The sequence below is a fragment of the Rissa tridactyla genome, chromosome 4 (genome assembly GCF_028500815.1).
Source record: "Rissa tridactyla isolate bRisTri1 chromosome 4, bRisTri1.patW.cur.20221130, whole genome shotgun sequence".
NCBI classification, from domain to species: Eukaryota; Metazoa; Chordata; class Aves; order Charadriiformes; family Laridae; genus Rissa; species Rissa tridactyla.
In genome coordinates, this window is record NC_071469.1 from 60,059,476 (window position 1) to 60,084,961 (window position 25,486).

The 25,486-nt window shown below is 43.0% G+C and overlaps 1 protein-coding gene across 1 annotated transcript in view; it reads left to right on the forward strand.

The window, feature by feature from the left end:
- Positions 1-24,447, forward strand: part of RCOR1 (REST corepressor 1) — an 88,142-nt gene extending 63,695 nt beyond the window's left edge. Inside the window, exons 5-12 of the mRNA XM_054198906.1 lie at positions 3,928-4,089; positions 6,741-6,859; positions 10,393-10,471; positions 14,691-14,885; positions 15,863-15,940; positions 16,649-16,706; positions 17,263-17,492; positions 20,008-24,447. Of these exons, the coding sequence (XP_054054881.1) occupies positions 3,928-4,089; positions 6,741-6,859; positions 10,393-10,471; positions 14,691-14,885; positions 15,863-15,940; positions 16,649-16,706; positions 17,263-17,492; positions 20,008-20,049 (963 nt within the window). The 3' untranslated portion in view covers positions 20,050-24,447. The remainder of the gene's footprint in view (positions 1-3,927; positions 4,090-6,740; positions 6,860-10,392; positions 10,472-14,690; positions 14,886-15,862; positions 15,941-16,648; positions 16,707-17,262; positions 17,493-20,007) is intronic.
- Positions 24,448-25,486: the final 1,039 nt, after the last annotated feature.

Below are 25,486 nucleotides of genomic sequence, written 5' to 3' on the forward strand. Positions count from 1 at the left end.
CCTTTCCTACTTCTCCAAAAACTGACTGTTCCTAATAATATCCTGTACCCTGGGGATAAGGAGTTCATCCCTAGTTTTACATCAAGAGTCAAAAGAAAAACAAAACCATTGTAATTTCTAGCGGAGTTTGGCCACGAGTATTATGTTTACTCTGGTGACTATCTCTTGAACACTTTCATAACCCATAAACAACGTTAAAAAGATTGGCTTATCTTTGGACAGCTGCCTGATTGCATTGCAGTTTCCAGTTGACTGCTCCATCTCTGCTTCATGGATGTCTTGGCAGTTATTAATGAGCTATTGAACCATCATATGCTTTTCTGAGGCAAACCAATATCCACGGTTATTTACCTTAAAACTGGGCTGCAAATAATTTTGCATTTCACAGATGAGCACATTGGATGTCCATGCAGTAGCACTGGATGACTTCACCAGCTCTTCCTGAGGTTAGCCAGTGCCCTTAGCCTAGGGATGGAAATCCCGGTCTGAGGAACAGACCTCTCCTTTACTGCATGTGGCCTAGGATTGTGTTCTAATCTTCCCTGTGTTAACTAACATCAATTTCAACACTCATCTGGGGAGATAAGTAGACCTGTGCCTGGGAAGCTTTTCTGAATTCTGTGGAGTTTCCTTATTGCACAAATACTTGCCTGGAAAGGGAAGGCTGCAAATCTCATGACTTACGGTATTGGCAAATTATGTACTGTTCTACAAAGGGATTCTATGAAAACTTGAAAGTTTATGAAATTGTTTGGGCAAAGGCTGTGAGCATAGAAACCAATGATTTGGATGGGCAAAGGTTTCTATTTAAATGAGACTCCTGTCGTCTTTGAGTCAGACTTTCAGTGGTCGATAGTCATACTCAAAAAGACTTCTTGTGGAGTAAGAGCATTGAAGTTGAGATAGCCAGCAAAATTTCCAGCAAAGTCAGGAATAATCAGACTTGATATTTATAGTTTCAAAGAGCAGAAAACAGCAATAAAAGGAAGGTGAAGGCATCAAATGGCTGCAAACTTCAATGAAAATAAGGATGGTAGCTCATTTCAGTTTAGATGGGTATATCCTGGTATTGGATATTGTGAGTAATATTTGCCAAAAGAGATGGTCTCAAGGTAATAAAAGTGGGTTTCATTATTTTAGTGGATAAGCGTGGTTTGGAGACTATAGACTGATCTGGAAGACTGATCAAAATGAAGCTTGGGGTTTTTTAAACAATATGGATTTCTTGTGTTTTGAAAAACTTATACTTGACTAACAGATTTGTATTCATTTTAATGTTGGAAATACAGACCTCCCACTCATCCCTCAAAGTCTTTCTCCCCTTTTTTTCTCCCTGTCTCTGTGTACATAAGAAGTCATAGAATTCGCCACACTAGGATGTAAAGTGTCTGAGCAATTTTCTCATTCCGTCCCTAGCGCTCTCGCATAATACTCTGGAGTTAAACATGTTTCCCAGGTCCTTTGGGATTTCCTAGACAGCTAAGCTAGGCGCTTCCAGGAAATAACTGGAGAAGGATCTATCTTGTATCACTCTGGAAGGCATGTACGCATTTTGTGTTATAGGGACAAGTGTCAAGGCTTTCAAATCAGGATGATTTGTTGTATCACCAAGGGACACTCTCTCTTCAGCTGGTATCATCAGAGTTGCTGTTGATTGGGTAACTGTGGACAAGCTGATATGGACTCCCTGGAAGCCAGTCAGAGCTCCCTTTAGCATTTGGCCACTGTCTCTCAGCTTTGCTGGCCAAGGCAACCCTTTCCCATGCATGCATCCCCCTGACAGCCTGTCTCTTTGGACCCTTGTGCAGGTGGCTTGGCTGACAGTCATTGTGCAGAGATTCCCATTCTTCCATCTGTGCCCCCTGCCCAAAACCTACCTTTGCTGCCTAAGATGTGCCAGTTTGTCCAAGGCAGTGGTGAGCTGTCTGGCAGGGTGGCTGGGGCAGGCACCAGCACTCCTCTGCCCAGCGGCTTGCCCGTCCAGCTGGCCCCATCTATGCCATGCGTGGCTCATGTATCTCTCTTTTCTCTCCCCTTGCCTGTGGCTGAATGCCACGTTGTTGGCTCTGCTGCTGTGGGATGATGGGTGGAGGCTTGGGGCTGTGCTGGTGGGAGTCCCTGCAGCCTCACCAGCTTGAGAGCAGGTGAAGGATAGGCTCCTGCAGGTGAGTGAGCTCCGGCAGGACAAGCCCACTTCAAGGGCTGTAGGTGGTTGTGCTGAGCTGTAGCAGTCACTGGCTTTTGGGAGTATTACAGCAAGTCTGGCCAAGAACTGTGCTCTCCTGCCAGCCTGTGTCAGACACCCTGGGACAAATGGAGGCTGGAAAAGCTGTGTACTCACCTATGTGTAAGTGCAGAGGTCTCCTAGGACAGCATGGGCTGGGAGAGAAGTACTGCTCTCCTGCTAAGCCTAAAGGAAAACCTTTCTGTTTATCTATTGTTTTGTGTAAGCAGCTGTCCCCTCAGTCCTCACTAGCACCTTAGTGGTATTTGACACTACTCTGCCTTCCCAGAATGTCTCCCCCTTGTTTTTCCCCTGCTTTCTCACAGGGATATTTGGTACAGTTCATACCTGAAGCTGAAAGGGATGGCAAGGGAGAGAAAACTCAGTCCTTTGTGACTGCAAAATAGTTTCTTTGGCCCCATGCTTGCCCAAGTGGATGGAGATAAGTGGCTGTGTGGCTCCTGTGATATCTCAAGTGACTGCGCTCCAACCAAGACTACTTGTCTTGTTCTGCATGGAGGCAAAAGGGAGGAGAGAGTTCCTGGGCAGCACTGAGAGGCCAGTAGGGTCAGGAAAAGATCTTGGATAACACTAATATTTAAACGCGTACTCTCTGCAGAATCTCCGGGGAGCAAGATCCCATAAAGGAACTACTTTTTGCATAGCAAAGCATAATGTGGAAACCCTGACTTTGGAGGGATTTTGTACCTCTGAGCGGCCAGGGCGAAACTACTACATGAGGGTAACTGTGGCTGTGAAACTGAGCTGAGTTTGCATATGACGAGCAGGTTATGCTGATGTTTTACTCAGCATGTTAGGGATTGTTTTCACTTTACAGCCGTTGCGAAAGGCTGGTTTCTAGCTCTGCAGAGTCAACCCTTCCCAAAATGACTTGCGGTGGTCGCTGGCATGCCAGATGTAGTGATGTGTCATAAAGCACAGGGGCTGCGCACCCCTGGGAGAGGGGTGGCTGCGAGCAAGCGTGTCAGAGATGGTGGGAGGAGGATGGTTTGCAGGTGGTGAAGTGCAGCATGTGCACTTTGACTTTGGAACTGAGAACCAGAGACTGCAACAGTGAAACGAGGCGTCTCTCAAGGGAACAAATGAGCAGCCCCCAAAATGAGTGAGATTTGTTCCTCCTTTGGGCCAGGGACGCCTTGGCAGCAAGTCACGGTTGTGCATGCTCTCTGCCTTGCCTTCTTCCAGTTCTTCCCTCATCCCCTCACCTTTTTCCCCCCCTTCCCTTCAGAAAGAGCCCCCTAAACAACCATAAAAACCCCAGTCAACTAAGCCGTCCTCCAAATTGCCCAGGAAATGAAGGGAGTTTAGCATTGGCAAGAAGTTTCTTTTAGCCCAGCATGTTTTTTACATAGTCTTTCCAAGGCTTTGATTAGCTTTCCTGTGCATACTATGATCAGTAAAGCTGGAGTAATTTTTTCAATATTCTTCTGCCTTCTTTCTGTTGCTACTCTCTTATAACATTACTGCCTGTATGGTTTGGATATACTTCAGGTTGGTCTTCACAACCTAGCAAAGTGGGGGTCAGATTCCAGGTTTCCTGCATACAGAAAAGCGTCTGATGTAGCTGAGAATTAAAATTATGTCTAACGTGTTGCCTGAGGAAAAAAAGCTGTAGCTCTCCCTGTGCATGCATGTGTTTCTTGTGATTACAGTTGTCCCCTTGGTGTCTTTGTTATTTCTAGGCCCTTGGGATGCTCTTTTGGCACAAGCACAACATTGAGAAGTCTTTGGCAGATCTGCCAAACTTTACTCCGTTCCCAGATGAGTGGACAGTGGAAGACAAGGTCTTGTTTGAACAGGCCTTCAGTTTCCATGGGAAAACCTTTCACAGGATCCAGCAGATGGTAAGTGGTGTCACAGGAATGGAAAAGCAGAACAGGCGCTTGGGCGATCATCTTCGGTGCTGATTGTGATGAACTCCTGTCTAATGCTTTTGGGAGAGAACAGGCCAAGGAGGGTATTAGAGGAAAAATATTACCATGAATAGAAAGAAACAATGTTGTTTCCAGAGTCTCTGTAGAAGTGTTTTCCTGAAGTGCTTTACTGGTTCAGGATAAACTTTGACTGTGCAATTTTTTTGGTTGGAAATTACAGTTTTCAGTCCCCTGCGTGCTATGGTAGTGTTTATGTCTCAGCTGGAGTTCAGGCATGGTCTGTACACACGTGCCCACCCACACACAGAGTAAAGATCATCTCTGTGCAAAGCTGATTTCCTTTCTTACATCCTGCTTTTTAGGAATTCATTTTATTTGACTACGAAGTCAGTGCTTAATGTGATTTGGGACTGTCAGTGGATGCTGTAGTGGAGGTTTATACATCATTGCAAGCATTCAGTTCTTTGCTTTTGGGTGGTAGTGATTTATTTTTTTTTTTTTTACGCCTGTGATTGAAAACTTGGAGGGTAGGTTTCTCCCTGAAAGGGAACTGCTGGGGTGTGTGCAATTTTCTTTCAAAAGAGGGAGAGGATAGGATGTAAAAATTTTTTTATTAATTACATCTTGAGAATTTCTTCAAGTGATTCATCACCTGAGTGAGAACCAGACTTTGTTCTTTGCTCTCCTTCAGTAAAGTGCCTCTCCAGTGTTCCAGCAGGACCTGGTTACGTTGGTTGTGACCCTTTGAAGTGAGCCTAGGCTGTTGCAGTCTGTTCAGGCTCTTTAAAGCACGTGTGAAGGTTTGTGTTGCTGATGCCACTGAAAAGCAAAAGGCGACTTGTGTCCCAAGTATGAAGGAAAATTGCCAGGTCCCTTTTCAAAAGGATGGGAGGAAGAGGCTTGTTCTCCTCATATCCTCCTTGAATGTTCCTTCACTGGCGTTTGTTTCTGAATGTTCTTGGGGTCCTAGCGTCTCCCACTCCCTTGGGTCAGCTGATGGGGCTTGCACGTACTGTGGGCAGCTGGTATAGACAGTCTGGAGAGTTGTGGACTCCTGAAGGGTGAAGCTGTTTTCTTCTTTATTCCTCTGTTCTTACACAGGAGAAAGAAAAGGGGAAGGAAATGTCCTGGGGAAAAGGAGAACATAAAGCCCGTGCTGTTGCTTGATTAAATGCCAAAGCAAGAAATTCTCAATTCAGTTTATCTGCAGAAGCATGACTTGTCCCTGAGTGAGGTGCATTCCAACACAGGAATGCCAAACTCATGCACTGCTCCCTAGCTAATGATATTTTTTTACTGTTGCTCCCAGGAAAGCCATTCTGCATGAAAGGAATTAAATGGCATGAAGCTTTGTGTTTAGCAGGGGACAGGAATCAATGGCTTGGGAGCATGTTAGTTGTTAGTTTATATATGCTGCCCCATTAGCACCAGTGCAGCTTGGAACTGAGGGGAAAAATTATTGAAGCCAGAGAATGAAAAGTGAGTTACATTATTTACCGGAGCTGGTTCTGATATTTTGGCACTCTTAGCATGTGTTTGTAGCCAAGTGGATGTTTGTCATGAACAGCCTTGTTCCCTGAGTTTGTTCTGTGGAACTCTTTTAATTCCAGTGTACCAGCCTGCTGCATGGCTATTGGCAACACGACATCGACACAGCACCTGTGCTTTGCCAGCGCAGATGGATTTGTGCCTGTGTGCAGCTGTGGACCAGGGTGGTAGTTCTGGTGTGATCCATTATTAGGACCTAAAGTCAACCTGCAGTCTGAGAACTAGGCTTATCTCAAGTGAAGACTTAAACTGAAGTAGCTGAATAAGAGAGATCTGGCTCTTGCTCGCAGTTTTGTTTTCCTCCCCACCCGACCTGCCCTCCAAGCTGAATCAGACACTTATCTAAACCATGTTTCATTCAGCAAGAAAGGCTGGACTTTTACCTTGTAGAAGTCCTGTGTGAGAACATCCATGCAGAGTACCTCAGAAGTGGAGAATTAGTCTTAATGTGTAGTTTTATGCTTTTTGGAGTCAGACTTTTCATTCATAGCTACAGGGCAATGACATTAGTGTAAGAAGACCAAAAAAAAAAAATATTCTGAGACTTATGTTTTTCTATGTCTTGAGTTCACCATACAACAATGTTTCACCTTTTGAAAACATCTTTTGTTGAGACCTTTGAATAGACTTCATCCTGTGAATGGTGTGAATAAGCGTTTCCAACCAAACATCAAAGATATGCTTGGGATGTAGCCTGCAATTCAGCAGTTCCTGTGGTTGCTTACACATGCCTGTGTTGGCTTTTAAAACTGTTATCTCAGTTTCAAGGCCTCATTTCAGATTTGCTCTTGCTACGTTCCTCTATTCTGAAGAGAACCAGCTACCTGGCTAGTGAGTGGAGGCTTGCTGAGATGCTCTTTAGAGATTTTGATGTCCTAAATAGTAGGCACTAACCTGAAACACTCCCCTGTAGATCCTTTTTGGAAAGGCTGCAGAACTGCCTTGCTTGAGCCTTCGAGAGAATCCAATGTAGAGAGATCAGATGTTCCTTGACAAAACCAGACCGATTGTATGTGAACTCCTGGGGATACTTTACATATAAACATATAAAAGGATACATGTTTAATTTACAGCTTCCTGACAAATCAATAGCCAGCCTGGTGAAATTTTACTACTCCTGGAAGAAGACAAGGACTAAAACTAGCGTGATGGACCGTCATGCTCGTAAACAAAAAAGGGAACGTGAGGAAAGGTAGGTTTGCAAGCAGAAAGGCTGTGTATTGACGCACACTGATTTCTTCAGACTATCTCAGAGATTCCTGTCAGCTTGTAAGAAACTAGACGTAGGATTTTCCCCAAAATGTTTCCTGGTACCACACCTTCTTTCCCCACCCCTCTTCCCTGCTGTGCATGTTTTGCTTTGCTTAAAGCCAAAAGGAATCTGTCGGCAATTAGGTGTGCTCCCTTTTTCAACGCTGTGCAATTGCCCTGCACTGATTGCCCTCTAGTGCAGTGGTCACCATCCCATCGCTCCAGAAGCTTTTTCTCTGATACTGCTTGAGGGTGGAGCAAATGAAATTAAAACTGTTTACAAGCTGATTGGCACTGTTGTCAGCAGAGCCAGAAAAGCTGATAAGCAGGACAGTAAGAGGAAGTCACGAAAGAGCTAGAAATCTGCCTTTATTTCCTCCATGTGATGCTCATCAGAGTGAGAATGTGCACCTGATGGGGAGCCGGCTCCAGTGCAGCAGCCCTCAGCCTGTGCAGATGCACACACAGACCCTTCCCCTGCATTTTCCTTAGAAAACTGTTACCAGTATAAGGCTGTCAGGCCAAGCTCCATTCCCTGAGAAAGATGAAGTTAAGGCTGTGTTTTACAGTCACTGAGAAGAAGGTAGCGCAGGGGAGCTTAGGAGGAGATCTCTGGCAGAGCTGTTGCAAGGAGTGCTGGGTGCACTAGGATTTGGGTGAGGGTTGTGGTGTTCAGGGGTTACTAGCTGCTGAATTTCAGCAGATGAGCTTGACTCCTGCTTGTGCAGCTTTGTCTGCAAGTGCACCCTCTTGGATACCCGTGCAAGCCCTTGAAGGTAGGTCAGCCAGTGGCCTTGTGTGTATTGCTAGAAGTATCTGTACAGTTAGAACTGCCACTTGGTGACTTTGCCTAGTTCTAGATCTGACAGAGCCTCAGAAATGCAGTGGCCTCAGATGTGTGTGGGGACAAAAAACCCCTATGAACAGCAGCAACTCCATCTGCTTGATGCAGGTGCCTTCTCAACCTGCTCTAAAATGCAGTTAGCAGCTTTGCAGACCAAACTTGATGTGCCTGGCTTTGGAAAACTGCTAATGTAATTGGGCCAAATTTTGCAAAAGCTTTTCCCTTAAAGGAGTTGCTGCTCTAGCACTTCCTGGGGAGCTGTTTGCTGGCTCTGGTGTGTATGAGTGAGCCCTGTTTGGGAAGGAGGAAGAAATGTGTTTCCAGGGTTGAGCTGGGACTACACCAATGACTCACTCAACCTCTCCCATCTCTCCATTAGGTCAACAATACTTGCTTAACAGGCAGGGCCAGGGAGAACACTACCAGCCAACTTGTCCAGTACTTAGTTGGCTTTCTCTGACCTGAGTTTCTTTTTCCATTCTGTTCTTTTCCCTTCTCTGCAAAGACTGTCTTGATTTTTTTTTTTCTTCCCCACATCCTGCCTTTTTTTTTTTTAAAAAAAAAAATCCTACTAATTTATAGGGCAGGATATTTTATAAGGAGTATGTGTTTGTCTCGTACTATGTAGTTTAGGATCTTTTAGTACTACCTCTCTATTTTTGTTTTATGCTCATAAATGAAATTACTGCAATTTGGAAATACACCTCTGTAGTACCTATGCCTGTTTGCTGGGAAAAGCAGCACCTCAGACCATCTGGTGACTGGGAAAGAACTGTATGAGCTGCCATGTGCTATAATGTTGTAACCTTTGAGGAAGGCAGCTGGATTGGAAATGCATAATTTGGTTTACATCTGCAGCAAGCAAATCACCAGGCCATCAGCTTGATGTTTAATTTCCCTTCTTCCCCTCCGTTACGTAAAAAACCCCTACGCCCCCAAAGGATTTGTCAGTGCAGCCATGTGGGGCGTGGAAGCAAAGCTGAGTGAGTTTGGGGTGCCCGTATTTTGAGGTTGTACTGTGCCATTGGGTGTTGGCAAAACTTCAAAAATGTTCTTCAGTTAATGGTGATCAATGTCTAAAACTGCAGAAATGAGTGGGTGGGTTTTGATCTAGCTCACGTCTAGGGAACTTGCTGGAATAGAAGAGCAAACTCGGAGCACAGCAAAGCCTGTGGGGGTTTGGCCTTTGCAGAAAGGCTGAAATCTGAACCTAGGTGAGAACACAAGGAAGCTCTTTTGGAGATGGGCTTAAGAGAAGAAGCAGTCTGAGGTATCTCACTCAAATACTGCTATATCTCCTCTGTGGCTAGACAGGGAATTTCCCCAGCCTCACAGATTGTCACTAAAATAGCTCCTAGTGCATTTGGGACCAGGTTTTCAGTAGCTGTTCTTAATTGTATGCGAGGAGCTTTGTGTATGCAGCCCTGGGAGGGGATGCTTGTGAGTTTATTTCCTGGAGTCCTGATTACCCAAACTAAATATCTTGTGAATCAGCTGGTGAGCCAGGTGACTTGGGAGAGCAGGAATGGCTTGTACAAGTGACTGCTCTTGCGGAGATGGATGCCGGCTCAAGCCACCCGGCAGTACATTCCTCCTTAGGCTATGTCTGCACAGGACGGTGCTGCAGCAGGGAGAGAACGGTGAGCAAGCGCCAGTAGCGCAGCCATGCTCGCTGTGGAAACACTCCTGTTTCCAGCAGGAACGCTTCCTGCCCCAATCCAGCTCCCCAGCAGCATAGCACAGCTTCTGCCGGGGTTTCTCTGCACAGCCCTGCCTTGCTCTGTCGCTGTGACATACCTGAACGTACCTGTGACATACCAAAGTTCCTTGGCCTAGGCTATAAAGTTTGACATGATAAAATAGGCTTATTTTTATTTATTTTTAAAATAATAATAATAAAAAGCTATGATTAGGTCAGCTTATTTCTTCTGTTTCTGGGCATCATCCCAAATGGTGCAATTAACTTTAGTTGTGTATAGTACAAAAATTCTAAATGGTGAAAATATATTATTATTCTGTAACTGATAACCTCTCTTTCTTTTCCAGGGGAGAATGAAATGTGAGGCCGTCACTAAAAAAAAAAAACAAACCCAAAAAACCCCCCAACCCAATAACCAAAATACCCCAAACATTTTTTTTTAATGCTTGTTCTTGACTGACTTCATCTTGTGCTTGTCTATTTTGCTAAATGTTAAGGAGTTGTATGAAATCCATGTTTTAGCTACTTGCTGTAATTCTAAGTCTTTGTTTCTGTCTCTGTTTGCCTGAAGTTAAAATGCTCAGTGTCCCGTGTTCTTTAAAAGATGACTTGTGTAATCAATTTCATGTATCTTGCCTTCGTCTGAGCCGACTTATTTTGCCTCAGTATACTGCTGAGAAACTTTCTTTACAAGAGATGGTCCCTAGTACCTTTACAATTAAGAATTTCTTGCCTGAAAATGAAAACAAATAAACAAAAAAAACCCGAAACAAAAAAAACCACCCCAGCCCCCTAAAAAACCACCCTGTGAATAAAACTAAGAGAAGCTGTTGGACTTGCTATTGCATCCATGCATTTCTTTTTAGCATGCTATTTATAGAAGAAGAGGGCCTCACAAACTAATACAGTACTGTTTGCTTTTGTCTTCCAGTGAGGATGAAATGGAGGAAGCAAATGGAAATAACCCTATTGATATTGAAGTCGAACAAAACAAGGAGAGCAAAAAGGAGGTATAATTCTTTTCTTACTACTGTACAAATGAAAGTATTTACTTACTAGCTACTTTGTGTAGAAGCTGACAGTATCTAATTTTCGTTGTGCTTTGTATAGTTGTCATACAAGAAAAGAAGAATTGTCTTCAGAATTAGTCTTAGATCAAGACAAGTATAGCCAAATAAGCTGTTATGGATGGAGCTGGGAAAATTTACCATCCCATGATAATGTACTATGTGAATGTTTCTGGTCTCTTTGATTCTGTCTTTGGCTGTGTTAGCTTGAACCACCTTCAGTGATGGTTTAAATCAACCTAACTGGGTGGAGATGGAGTAGGGGCACTTAATGTCCCCACTGAGATGGCTTGGTGGAGGGGAAATATGTCCTTTAATCTGTTGTAGGTAGACTAGCAAGGGCGTGTTTATCTACACCTTAGACTCGAAGGTAAATTCCCAATGTACTGAAATCCTCAGCAACAGTTCTGAGGATTTCGGTGGTACCAGGATTGCAACTCCAGTGATGAACAGGAAAGGAAAAAGCTTTTGTGTGGCCAGTTCATTTTGTCTGGCAGAGGGGCCTTAACCTGTTGTTACACGCAGAATATTTTGTCTACTTAAAATGTAGTACTTGCACCTTACTTCAAATACTTCATTGTAAGTGGGCATAGAGTTCTGGATGAAAATAGCCACACAAATATAACAGACAGTTTTGAAAACCTAGTGTGATGCTTAACAGGGAAGCGTATACTTATTTTTATGTGTATAACCTGATGGTTATCTGTTACTAAATAAAAGCCTTGCCATTCAGCAGCAGTGTGGGTTGTGTGTGTGAGTGAGTACTACAGGAAGATGTTTACCCTACGGCCTTCTCTCCTTGAATCTTTCCTCATTTCAAGTAGACTGATTTCTCTCCCGCAGTCATTCTCTTTCCATTTTTTAAAAATTATTTTTTTAAAAGGATATGTGTAGGGAAAAAAACCAACCTAGAAATATTTAAAAACATGATTGCACACAGGCAAAACCAAAGTCTTAGAGCAGCTGCTTTGTCAGTTACTGTCAGTGAAATTAATTCTGAAAAATCACAGTATTCTAGTCTGTTCCTTACCTATGCCAGAGTACTCCTGAGACTTTCCAGAAAAGCCTAGCTTTGCTTCCACTGAAGGAACCAGCATCCCTGATGACTTCCTAGGAGCAGAAGGGCTGTGGAGCCACATGTATTCACCCTTACAATAAGCTGAGTTCTCAAAAGCCTCAGCAGCACCCAAACTGGGAGGGTTCTCTCTTGGCTAAGTTGCAGCTGCGTACTGCAGCTCTCCAGTGTGTCTTGTAAATAATTAATATTATCATCTCATTTCCCATTATTTTAATAAATGTCCAAGTTTAAATTGCTCCGTAAACGCTTTGAAAGCTTGCATCTGTAAGAGAGCTCCCTTCAATCCCTTTTATTCTTGCTTCCTTCCCTACCAATGCTGGCATGCTCTGAACTTGCTGCGGAGGAGGGAAAGGCATTTCTTCGCCAACTTGGGCCACCTCTGTTGTAAGACCAAACCAGAGCAGATGTCTGATGGCTACCATCAAGACGTTTTTGTAGAAAGTCTTGTATGGGCTGTGTGCCCTCCCTGTCACACTAATACAGGCCATGGTGCTCTAACTGATCTGAAGGAGATCACCAGAACTCATGGCACATGTGCAGTCTGGCTGTGTATGCAATGGCAGGCAGCCTTGGAGGGGGGACTCTTCTGGACATGGAATGTACTGGTGGGTAAAAGGAAGCTGCTACCCTGCATAGCCTGTTCAGAGTTGATCTGATTGGATTTTTGCAGTACCTGTGCCTGGGGCTGATTGAAAATGCCTTGAGAAAGAGAGCAGATATCCAGGAGGGGAATATGTTCTTTCTTGATAGTTGTGTTTCTTTTAATGACGTGGTCAGATGTGCAGGCGTGGTGATGTACCACTAGCCCAGGACTCTTACCGTAAAGAACCTCCTTGTCCCAACCCTGCAGAGATGGTTTTTCCAGCTCTGAGACATGTCGCTTACTGTATGACTTGCCGAGTAATACTGGGATTTCTCAGAGTATCTGAAATCTCTCATCTGTTTCCTCTTTTGGGGATCATTGGAGGAGGAATCTTCCCTTTTTAGTACTTTCAGTGTTAGTGCAACAGTTCAGGTTTCCTCAGACTGTAACTCCATAATACTGAGGTCATGAGCTGGAGCTGGTTTCTCCACATCTTCCCTGTTCCTGGAAATGCCTCCCATTTTATCCTCTACTTTTACATGGCTTGAGATAGCTTGGTCTTTTTTCTTTTTACACAGTGAAATCTGAGGAATGGAACCTTGTTTGTACGAAGGGGTTTGTAAGACTGAAGTGCGCCGATAGCAGTGTCAACATCTAAATAAACAGAGGAGCACTGCTAAATCCCTGCATTTTAATTTTCCCTGGTTTTCATGAATTGATTTAATTCTAGAGAGATGTGTGTGGCCAGGAAAGCAAGAGTTTCCAAGATAGGGTAGACATTCAAATTTTCAGAGCCTGCACAATATCACTGAGCCCTAGAGGCGTTTGGAGCTGTCAAAAACTTCTTGTCCACAACACAAAAGAGCTTCACATTCTTTGAACTGTGTAAAACAATCATTTGAAACTGCTTTCATTTTTCCTTAATGTTTGGGCTTCTTGGATATTTGCACTGCAGGCATTGCATGTTGGTCAACCTACAGCCTGAACCTGATGTGAGGCATTACTGACTGCATGACCCTATGAAATTCTGTATGTAGATGAAATATGAATAAATCTGAAATGTCTCTCTATGTTGAATAATTTACCTGGCTCAGCTATCAAAGTGCTTGCTTCTGAGGAGGAGTGCAGAGCTTACCTCACTCGTTCATAGCTAAACCAGTCTGGTTTCTCCTGCTCCCCACTCCCTTCTGCAAAAGGACATAGGGTATCCATCCTGCAACAGCAATAGTTACTTCTTGCTCCTGGACTTGCCTTAGGCATTGTCTCTCACGGAGTCCTTTGCACTAAAGGAGGGAAGAAAAAGGTTGAGAACAGGCAATTGTCTGCGTTACTGCTCCTGTGTGGCTCTTGCTGTTGAGCCCATGAAAAGGGAGGGTGCAAGCTTTTATCTGCTGGCAGCTGTGCTGGCATCCTCCAGCCTCCGGGAGGCAGAGCATCATGATTACATGGGGCTTTGTGCTCAACCTTGTGTGGGTTTGAATGAGAGAATTTTAATGTTCACTAATGAGCAAATGCCGCAAACTGTGTAGAAACTACATGTAGCTGCAAATTAGGAGGGAAACAATACCGCTAAGTGAAGCCAAAGTGTTTAAAGCTGGCAGTGATCAAGTAGAGGATTTCAGATGTGCGGCCTCCCCTCTCTGCTTTTTCTCTCCCCATCACCCTTCTTCTGTTCTGTGTTCTTGGCCAAGCTCCAGCCACTGGGCAATAAATCTTGGGTCTGAGTTGCTTGTTGAAAATAACTTCTGGAAGAAATGGTTTTGGTATTAAACAATCGGATGTGCTCTTGAAGTATGTGTAGTATAGGGTCCTAGCTAATCAACCTGTTAGAGGTGTGCGCCTAATTCTTTGCTTTAGGCAGAAGGCATAAAAACAATCAGTGGTGTGTGAAATATTCCCTTTTCCAAAAGAGAGTTTGTGGGCAAAACTACATCCGTTTAATGGAACAGTTGATCTATCAGTGCTATGCAAGAAAACTTGGCTTCCAAGAAACTGCGTAATGATCTAAGAATTACTTTGTAGTTGCCTTGCTCCTTTATCCTTAGCCTTTAAATAAATTTGGTTTATTCCTTTCCCTGACACGTAGAAAAATAAGCCTCTGTAAACTCTTCTAGTTGTGTTCTTCCCCTGTCTCCAAACTCCACATTGCTTCCTTCTGGTGTTCAGTTAAACCGGTGTGTTCAGGCCTGGTGATGAAAGCAAGAAGAAAGGTTTTGGAGCATTTCAAAATAACCAGAATATTTGACTGCTGGAAAATTGGGCAAAGAACACAACCAGTATCTCTGTAAATACTGAAAGTTGCCTAGAAGAATGGAGAGATTTCTATAAGACAGTGTTTGTATGACATTGCTTAAAGCAAAAAATGTCATCATCTTTGCAACCTACCTTTTTCATTCTCCAACCTTTGACGATGGCTAAAAGTCATAGAATCACAGGATGGTTTGAGTTGGAAGGGACCATTAAAGCTCATCTAGTTTTGTAAAACAACTGTTGTTTGCCAGGTGCCGCCTGCTGAAACTGTTCCTCAGGTGAAGAAGGAGAAGCACAGTACGCAGGCCAAGAACAGAGCAAAGAGGAAACCTCCCAAAGGAATGTTCCTTTCCCAAGAAGATGTGGAGGCCGTTTCTGCCAATGCAACAGCTGCTACCACTGTACTTAGACAACTGGACATGGAATTAGTCTCAATCAAGCGACAGGTATGAATGGGATAGTTCAAGAATAACTGCTATTTTGGCTATTGCAGTCTGCAAAGTTCACAGGAATTTGTAGCTTGACGGTGGGGATGCACATCATTATGTGGCTTAATTGATACAGCCCCGTGCTATAAACTAATGCAGCCCTGTGTTTTACATCTCTCTTATTTTGGTTCTATGGGCAAGCTGACTTTATACATGAAGTGAAGCAAAAAAAGTCCATAGTACTGACTTGAAGGAACAATTGTTGGTGCTTAGTATTTCTTGCAGTTCAGAGTTCCTTATATTTTAGCTAGGAACTTCCCTCAGATGACATTTGGTTCCAGCAGTATCTGATTTCCATATGCAACAGTCGGTTTCCTTTGCCTTTTCATATGGTGCTTTTGGAACAGGCAGATACATTTGTTTTATTCTTTCTTAGACAGGCATCATACAAACTTTCCTACGTACCTTTTGCTTCCCTGATGGATCTGCCTTTTAAACAAATGTTTTTCAATATCTGTTAGTAAAGACAGGTTTACTACGTGAGTCTGTTTTCTAGATCTGAACATTTTCACTGTTTCTAAAGCAGAGATCTGGCTCAAGCTCTTTATTAAACTTAATAGAATTGGTATTTTGGCCTGAAGCCTTTTTCTTGGCACTCTGGGAGAAGCGGAGCTCTCAAGCAGTCTTTGATTCATTACTTGCTGTGAACAGGGCCTTTCTTTTTATGCTGGGCTTCATACAGACCTCGAAGTTGGGGCAATTCTTGCTCCAAATAACTTGCAGATAAGATAAAATAATTTAAATGGGATCTCCTGATGTGTCTGCTGCCCCTGCATTCCATTATTCCAATATAACAAACCTTTTTGGAAAATGGAGGTTGTGAGAAAAACTGGAATGCTGAGCTTGTAGGGTTCCTGCTGGGGCTGCTGGAAGAAGACTCGTCCAAAGATTATTTTTTTCTGATCCTTGTTAAAGGGATGAAACTTTCTTTTCAGATTCAGAATATCAAACAGACAAACAGCGCGCTCAAAGAAAAACTTGAAGGTGGTATAGAACAATACAGACTTCCAGAGGTAGGATCATTTTCTGACCCTTGTTTATTGTGGGGATAAATGCTAATCCGTGTTTACATACCAGGGCTATTCCTGTGTCCAGTAAACTGGGAACAATGTCCTGTTAGTTGTCAGTGTGAATCAAGACCATGACCGTATTCGCTGTTGTTGTGTAATGGAAATGGGAGATGGGGAGAAAGTAAGAGCAGTGTTTAACGTGCAAAAGTGGTTTCTAACAAAAGGACAGGTATCTCAGATATACCATGTTTTGTCAGTGTTGTATCTGTGTGCCCTTGTGAGAGCAGTCATTGCTTTTCTCTACATACTGAGAAATGTAGGAGAGGATGTTAAAGGCCCATCTTTCTCTTGGCACTTAGTGCTTTTGCTGTTTTCTTTCCAACTCTGGTACCTCGTGCTGGAAATAATTTGGCCAAGATTACAGGGGGTGTCTGTGATAAAAACAAGTAGGTGCTTTGGAAGAGTGTGGCTCTTAGTTATCTGCTCAGACCATTCCCTATCTGTTTGTATTACTGTGGCTTACAGGCTTGGTGTATGTCACAGTTAACTGAAAGGACGCCATACGCAGTTCTTTGTTGAAAACATTGTTGCTGCTAAAAGGAATGATATAGTTTGACTAACAGTTAATTCCTTGTGTTTTTGTGAGCTTAGATGCAAGTGAAAGTTGTTGCTTATGTAAATGAAGTTACCTGATTATTTTTTGATGTCTAGGTTGTTCAGAAATTTAACGCACGTTGGACCACAGATGAGCAGCTTCTTGCTGTGCAAGGTATGGCACTACAAATCTATTTGTACTTCAGTTGGTGATAATCAAAACTCTGCTGCATTTCAGAGCTGTGTTTCCCTTCAGCGACTAATGAAAGATTTTGATGTTGCTGTGTACTTAATGCCCAAAGAATGGAATTGAACAAGGAAATAGTGTCACTGCCCCCCCCCCGCCCCGCCCCGGCAGTGTAAATTGCACCATACGAATGTTTGCGAATAATCTCCCCTTGTACAAGCTTTCAGAAAGTGAAACTCTACTGGAGTCCCTGCTATGCCCTTTGCCTGCATAACTTCTCAAGTAGTACACAGGTTTACACAGGTCTTTTAGATTTGGCTCTGCCCATCTTTACTATACCTCTGTTCTCTTCTCTAGGGCTATTCTTAACTGTGTCTCTTGCCCAATTTAGACTTTTTTTTTTTTTTTTTTTTTTTGCTGGATTAATCTGAGAAAGGCACGAAACCTTGACAGAAGTTCAGCTTTGGATCCTTATGCTGTGACTTGAGCCTGGTTTGTGGTCTTTGTGGAAATAACACATTGCTTTTGTTTTTGTTGCTTTTAGCAATCAGGAAATATGGCCGAGACTTTCAGGCAATCTCTGACGTGATTGGAAACAAATCTGTGGTGCAAGTGAAAAACTTTTTTGTAAATTATCGACGTCGTTTCAACATAGATGAAGTTCTACAGGAGTGGGAAGCAGAGCATGGCAAAGAGGAGACAAATGGAACCAATAGCCAGAAGCCTGTAAAATCCCCTGATAATTCCACTAAAATGTCCGAAGAGGAAGATGAGGTAAATCCAATTTAAAAATCGCATAAAATTCCCCATCCGAGATGAGTTCAGATAGATGTGTATAGATACACTCTTTGCAAAAGCAATTTTTGACAATCTTCAATCTGAGCGTATTTCACTTCCTCTGGATATGCAGATTCCAGTCCTGATTTTGGGAACTGGGAGTTCCAGACATATATGAAAGTGGAAAGAGAACAGTTAATTTGCAGCCCTCTGACAGTATCTGTATCTCATCAGCACATGGACATTTTAATGCCTGTCGCTGCCAAAATCCCATACATCTTTATCTCATTTGGATGTTTTCCCTGCATGTAGTTGTCCAAGCTGTTCTAGGTTTGGCTTTGTGGGTCCCTACAGTCTTCTGAGGCAAATATCGCTCTTTCATTTTTGACAATGGAGTGGTTTCACTTGGGGGAAGGGAAGAAAGCTATAAACAAGGCGAGTGTGTGAAACTGTTCACTCTGGAATTACCTAGAGGCAAAGTTTCCTTGATTTTACAGCAGTTTCTGTGAAGACAGAAATTCTAGAAACAGCCTCTCCTTGATGGAGCTTCATGGAGTTAACACTTCTCCAAAGACAACGTGTGTTTGAAGTTAACTAAGAGACTGTAGAGTGTTTAAATATGAAAGTTAGTTACAACAGTGTAATATTAACACAGTCTTACAAAAGAAAAGCCCGCTAGAGGTTTGCATGTTAAAAATGTCTGATCTAGGACTCCCTTTGGCCTAATTTTATAAGACAGCTTGGCGCAAAAGCTGTATCTTCTAAATGCAAGCACAGTCAACAGCGTAAGGCTGATTTTGGTCTCACACGGACTAAAGACTTCTCAGTGTACTGCATATTTTTGTTGCCCCGATTGTGGTTGGCTCACTTGTATGTTGCCGTTCAGACACTTGGAGAGCAGAACTTCATTGCTTCACAAATCCTAATGATGTGTTATTCAAAGATGCTTACATCTTGGGACTAGGTCCAAAGGTATGACAGAAGAACAAAACCAAACTCAAAAAAAATTGCCTCCTCAGAAGGGTATGAGTGAAATTGTCCCATTCTTACAGAATTGAGAGGTGGAGCAAAGAAGCGATGGTACTAGTAGATAGCCAGTCATTTGAAAGACAGGTGGCTCGTGTCACTGCCTCTTCCTGTAACCAGTAGAGTTGTATCTGTTGGCAGCGCAGAGCTTTTTTTTTTTTTTCTGAGCCCTCTGAGGTTCTTCCTGGCTTTAAATACACCGTTGCTCCTGAAAGTTAGAGCCAAGAAAGAGGAGCCTCACTTGAGATAGGAAGGAAATGGTTACAGCAGGAACTGGAGTGTGCTGATGTGGCCAAGTGTGTGGATACTGGAGCGATATGTATCCCAGGCAAGTTAGCAGAGGAGGAGGAGGGAGAGTGGAGACATGACAGCAAGGTTTGGTGAATGACTGGTAGAGCAAGAGTCGTGATCCCCAAACCAGTCATGGAAAGTGCCAAGCACTGAGTGGTGGAAAGGGGACCAAAACAATAGGCTGCTGGGAATAGTTGCAAAGCCTAGAGAAAAGGCAGCTATTGCGAGAGTCAAGCAGTTCACTGCGCCCTGCAGTATGGTAAGGCATGAGGGTAGAGCCTGCCTGCACCAGGCTGATGCAGGCAGGAACCAGGCAGCGTGGCCGTGAGCCACCAGCTGTGACATACCATGTATACCTTACATGAGCACCGTGTGGCTTGTGGTTCTCGTTGAAGCCTGTTCTGGACAGTAGGAACTGATGTGTCATGGCTAGGAGGAGGAAGGTGCTGGCAGCATGGAGAGGATTTTAACTAACCAAGCCTGCAGCTTTTTATAAAAATGCACAAGGGAAGGGACATAAGGGTGTTGCACAGCGGACATCTAATGGCCACCATGCTCTGAGTGCATCAGACATTGCCTCTCGGGCTGACTATAAATGTGGTGCTCCTGCCTTCAGAGGTAACATAAGCACAGTGCTGACTGGGTGCCTGTCTGAGCAGTTCTGGGTACAAAGTGAAATGTCATTGGGATTATCACCTAAGCACTTGCACTGATGGCTGGTCAAAGTCAGGTGGAGTCAGTCGACGGTAGCCAGGAGAAGACTTTGCTGGCCTAACCCTGCAGTCCCTCAGGTGCTTTCTCCCTGGCATGCCTTGTCTGCCTGCCTGCCAACCTAGTAAAAACTTTGTCAGCTCTCTGACTACTCTGGGCTTTCCCCTTCAGTATGTTTTCATAGCAAGCGGCCACAGTTCTGTTTTTTGGGTTGTGTTTTTTTTTTTTTTTTGTGAAGGGGGGAGGCGAGACTGCTGATTATAAAGCAGCCTCAACCCCAGTCTTAATTCTTGTATGTTTGTACTCCCAGCAAATTCCAGTGCGGCTCATAATAGGGGAAGCTGCTGTGATTCCTCCCATGTGCCAGGGTTGTCACTTTCAGTACGGTGGATCTGGGGTGAAGTTTGGAGATGCAAGAAAGCCTATGTGTATTCATTTTTAAACTAAACGTCTCCTTTTTCTCCCCCCTCCCCCTTCCCTCCAGGCTACTTCTGTTCTTGATGTCAGATATGCATCTGCTTCGTGAGAAGGTGCTGTAGCCTAGAACAATTTGTGTTGACTACTGTGTTATCCAGGATATCAGGTATTAGCAAACCTCAGACAGCCATCTGCATCATATCTGTGGACAAGCAGCTATTACCAAAAAAAAGGCAAACGCTTCCAGTCCTGTGCTACATCTGCCTTAATCTCCCCTCATTCCTCCATACTGCCTCCACTTTCTTTCAAAAGCACCCAGGTAGCTCAGCTCTCCATTTCATCAACGTCCTGCTTAAGCATGGGGATTCCTAGAACCAATAACACCTGTCTGTAAATTTTGACCAACCTGCAAAACAAGGAGCTCCTTAGCAGCCCCACAGTAACTCTACACATTAGGAGTTCTTATAATACTTGGTCCGTAGGGTATAAGTACGTATTGCTGCATGGCCTTGTGGTCTCCGCTTCCTGTGTATTCTTACGATGACACTATTATTAGCGAGCTTTCTATAAAGGAGAGGGCTGTGCACATGCCAGTGGTGTCAGGTTTGTTCTGAAATGACAGGGCATGTTAACAAGCAATCTTGAATAATGCGAAGTGATAGGAGATGTTATTTCTAAGGTTTGGTCAGTCCAAGGTTGTAAACGTAACTCATTACACTTCTGGTTTGTGCAATTCTTTCCACTGTATTTGTGTGTTCTTGCTTCATAGAAAGCTCCCTAATTGAGCATTTTATTCCTGTATATTTTAATGGCTTTTATTTAGTGCAAAAGGGAATACGTAACCTGAAACTGTTTGATACGCTATTTAACCCCTGGCATTCAGCATTTGCATTGTAACTTGTTAAATGAGTGCTACACAACTTTCTTTTTCCTGATCCTCTGCGGGATTAAGTCAAAACAACTTTCTCTGGTGCCTCTCCTTTGGAATATGTGCCTTTTTACATTTGGCTATCATAGGTCACTTTCTGTCCCAGTGTCTCATTCCTCTTCAGAGCGCTGTTTGCCAAAGACATCAAACTACTTCTCCCATTGGAAGTCTGGACGAGGGTTGGAGTACAAAATTCAACCTTCCGGTAGTTTTTGGTCTCTTGGAAGTTTAATGGAGAAGAACCGGGTTAATTTCATTGGCCATTTTAACCCTTCTGAAGCACACACCGCTTTCATGTTCTGAACCAAAATATGCAATTTAAAATCTAAGAGGTGCTTTTCCAAATACTTGGTGCATGCAGCTTTCAAATCCCCCAGCCCTCTGCTCAGATGACCTGTGCTGTGGCCTCTCTAGCTGGCTTGAACTGGAGCTGTTCCTCAAAGTCCCGTATGAGGACTTTGCACCTTGAACAAGGTAGTTGCTGGCTGCCGAGCAGAGAGCGTTCAGAGAAGCTAGAAGCAGCAGTATTACTTCTTTTCCAGTGGAAAGCTGCAAAATAACACTAGTCACAAAGCATTTAAAAATGGTTAATTTCATGATCTTGGAAGAAACCGCCGTGTGTCTTTGCAGGTGGAAAAAAGGACCTTCTTTGCCTCTCTTTCTCTACAGAGGGTTGAAGCCAAGACGGCACACAGCAATGTGCGGCACCAGCCTCCTAACACAACCTGAAATGAGCTAGTCCACGTCCTGGCCTGCAGCTGAGGTGCTGCAAGCTCTGAGTCTAGCCCTGAACTTGGTGCTGATGTTTGAGCTGCTGGGCTGTGCCGGACTGTGTGCTGTGAGGGCTCTGCTCTCTGTACCTAAAGGAGGTAGGCTAATGCCAGCTGGCTGACGGAGCCAGCTCTGCCTGCACCTCCTGCAGCGGAGACACAACCCAAGGAAAGGCGGAGGAGGTAGCCTCCTGTACCACCAAGGTGGTCTCCTCCTTGGGCCTTGTGTGAGGAGCGTAATTCAACATCAGAAATTGAGCAACAGTGCCCAGGCGAAGGAGCAGATAGGCATTTCTCAGGGCGGGCTAGAGTGCGGAGCCCAAAAAGGGCCTGTTTCCGCCACTTTGCAGCTGTTTCATTTTGGTAGCTCCAGAGAGATGCTTTGAGGTAGGTGATGGAAGGGAGCTATTCCCTATCCTCTGTGTGGGAAACCTGTAATCCCAAGTTTGTGGCAGCGTCTCTACAGCTGTTCACGTGAACTGGCAGCTCCATTGTGGCCCTGCAGATGTTCCTTCAGTCCTGTGGCAGTTGGAGTTGGGAGTCTCTTGTGGGAAAGGACACTAGTTGTTAGCCAGTGTGAATTAGGATTAAAGACAGGCAAATAGCACTGTGAATTCAGCTGACAGTTCTGGTATAAAGCAATGCCGCTCATTAGAAATACTCTAGTATTAAACCTCCTGCTGGTACCAATGCACGGAGACAGGACCTCGCCAGTGTGAGAGGGCTGTGTGAGCTTCTATCCCAGCTGGCGAAACTCACCGGGAGAGGCTTCTGCTGACGAGCTAAGTTACCTGTGAGGACTTTTCATCGGTTTTTGCCCTCAAATCTGTCCATCTTGTGATCAGAAAAGTTGTGTTTTGGCTTCATCCCCAAGGGGTAGGGGGAACCATGTATAATTCATGATATTAGGAAGAAAAAAGTTGTTTAATTACTTTTCAGTTGACTGCTATCTTATTGTAGTTGATACATACAATATAATAGCACTGTATTTTAAACGTTTAGTTTTTTACATTCTCTTTAACTATCTTTTTAACTGCAATGAAATAATTTTAGCTTTTGAAAGTTTAAATGGTTTGGTCTTGTTTAGGTGAAGACCCTCTTTTTTTTTTTTTTTTTTTTAAATGGGTCAAGCATTAGGTACATCAACTGGTTGCATTCTAATTAGAAGGGTCCACAAAGATAACTGCATAAGTTAGAATATTCACTTAAATTTTGTTTCTTAAACTATCAATGTGAATGTCATAATTATATATATTTTGTGGAAAATGGGAAATTATTTCTCCTAAGTATAAGTTATTGTGCAAAATATGGTATCGTTAAAGAAAATGATAGTTTAAGTTTTAGTTTTAGAAATCTTAAAGATATAAAAGTGTATTGCATATGCATAAACAAATTTCATTTGTTCTATTTAATTTTTATGTAGTTGTGTAAAGTGCTAGGTAACTTCTTTTTTCGCTTATCCATTAAAACAACCTTGTTACTTGAATATTCGTGTTTAACTGGTTTGAAACAGTGATCAATTTTTGTAATATAACCTTATAACCAAGGGAAAAAAACCAAACAAACCATGCCTCAGTTGTGCTTAACAATACAGCAACAATGTACAATCAGATGCTTAAGACCATAGTAGCCATAACTGGTAGTGCAACCACAGTGGTTGTGTCTTGATAGATTTAATACCAATGGGGATAATGAATTCTTAATATATTTTTACAAGTTTGCAACCAGGAAGACCCCATTAATACCCACGAGAACACTTTTTTAGTCGTTACTATAAGAGTGAAACTCTTATTCTCTTAAAGCAATGTCCTGACAAACATATTTTTTTCCTGTACAAATGCATCTGAAACATTATATTAAAATATGCTCATTGTCACTTTAAATTTCAGTTTTTATTCTCTAAATCGCTAATATGCTGTTGGTATTCTTGCACACCAAATATGAGCCAAACAGTGCATTACACTAACTTGGTCACTGGATTTGTGAACATAAATCTCCAAGTCAATGAAGCGCAAAAATATCGTAGGAGATTTTTCTGATAATGCATTTTTTCAAATCTGTATAAAATTATGCATTGCCCATTCAGCGATGAGTGGCCTGATATTTACTCTTTTTAAAAAAAAAAAAAAAAAAGAAAAATGATTTTTTTTTATTAGCTCCAGCTTGTCTTCAGCAAGTCAAAAATCTAGCGATCTTGTGCAATGCCCCTAAAGCAAATACTTTCTGCCACTCCCTGGATTAATGCAGCTTTTCCTGTTGATAGTAAAGCACAATTGCAGTGAAAGTTACAGTTCAGAAGATGGAAGGTCAGTATAGTCTATGCATGTTGTATAATAATGAGTGTTTACATTCATATTCTCCTAAAATAAAATTTATACTGGAGTGTATAGTATTCCATTATGTAGATTTTATCAATTTTGTTAACTGCTTATAGATTGCTTAAAAGAAGTTTTTTCAAGATTTTAAAAGATGTATAAGGTTAAGTTTGCAAATATAATGGAAATGCTGTATAGCTTTTGAAGTGATAAAATACTCGTTGGGATTTTAAAGAAAGTATGTTGTAAGTAATATTTTAAATGTCTTTTTTGCCTGTTTTCTATTATTCGGCACACTTACTGTGATGAATGTTCATAGCATTATAAAATTGCTTAGCCACTGAAAAGTAACATTTGGTTTTGAATTATTTTACTGTATGAGGAATTATAGTGGGGTAAATTCCTTTGTGAAATTCTACATAATTCATTTTTCTATGATTTCCAATGTTTGCTGACATCAAATAAAATTTTTTCAAGCCATTGATGTAATAAAACACGTAGTAAAACGTTATTGATGTAAAATGTGAATCTGATATGTAATTGGTCCCTTACCTTTTTGGTCAGGAGAACCGACCGGGGCTTGCCCCCTTCCTGTATCGCATCCTCCACGTGTCGCTGCGCTTGGAGCGCGGGTTAAACTGATAAATATGCTGAGGACCTGAAGAATAAACTGGTGCCTGCTGCATGCCAAGGGCTAGCACTTCGCTAGCACAAAGATCGGCATCTTTGTCCTGCAATGAAAGGAATGCAGTTGAAATACACGGGAAAAGGTGACTCTTAACCCGGCAAGCTTAGCAGTGTGTAGATGTTGCTGCCACACATGCTCAAAACGGCAGGAAACTTTGCACTGGGCTTCAACCTTGGGATTTTCAGGAAGGGAATATTTTCTCTCTTCACCTGCTGGGTGTAACTGAGCACTAAATGCAGAAGCACAGGTAAGACGTTACAGGGCAGTTGGGGGAAAACTGCTTTGGGTTGTCTTGCTGCTTTCAACAGGCAGGGTACCAGCAGGCCTTTCTGAGCCCGGGACTTAGCACAGGACAGATGACAAGGAGTTTTCTGCTTTGCTCACACGTGTTAGACGCAGCAGAACTAATACAGCAAGATTCCGCGGTGGTTTCCAATGCTGTAGCGTATGGAGGGCAGGAATTAGTCATGCCTGCCTTTATTGTAAAGCAAAGTGGGGTGGGGAAGGAGAGATGGGCTTGGGGTTTTGGAAGCATGGACAGCATTTTTAAGAGTTGAGGGTGTTTCCTTACTGGAAAGCATCTTTGTAATTTTCCTGGTGGTGGAGAATACGGTACCAGTATTGTGACGTAGTAATCTGCTTTTTTAGCAGAGTTGTTTGACTCTTTCAGCCCTTAACCTTCAATACAAACCAGCCCTTCCTGCCCCTCTGCCCCTCGAACCCCAAAGTAAAACAAAAAAAAAACCCAAAACAACAAAAAAAACCCAAACCCTAAACAACCAAACGAATAAAGAAGGAACTTCCCCTCCCTTCGATGGGGGAGCATGAGCCAGGTGAGGAAATCG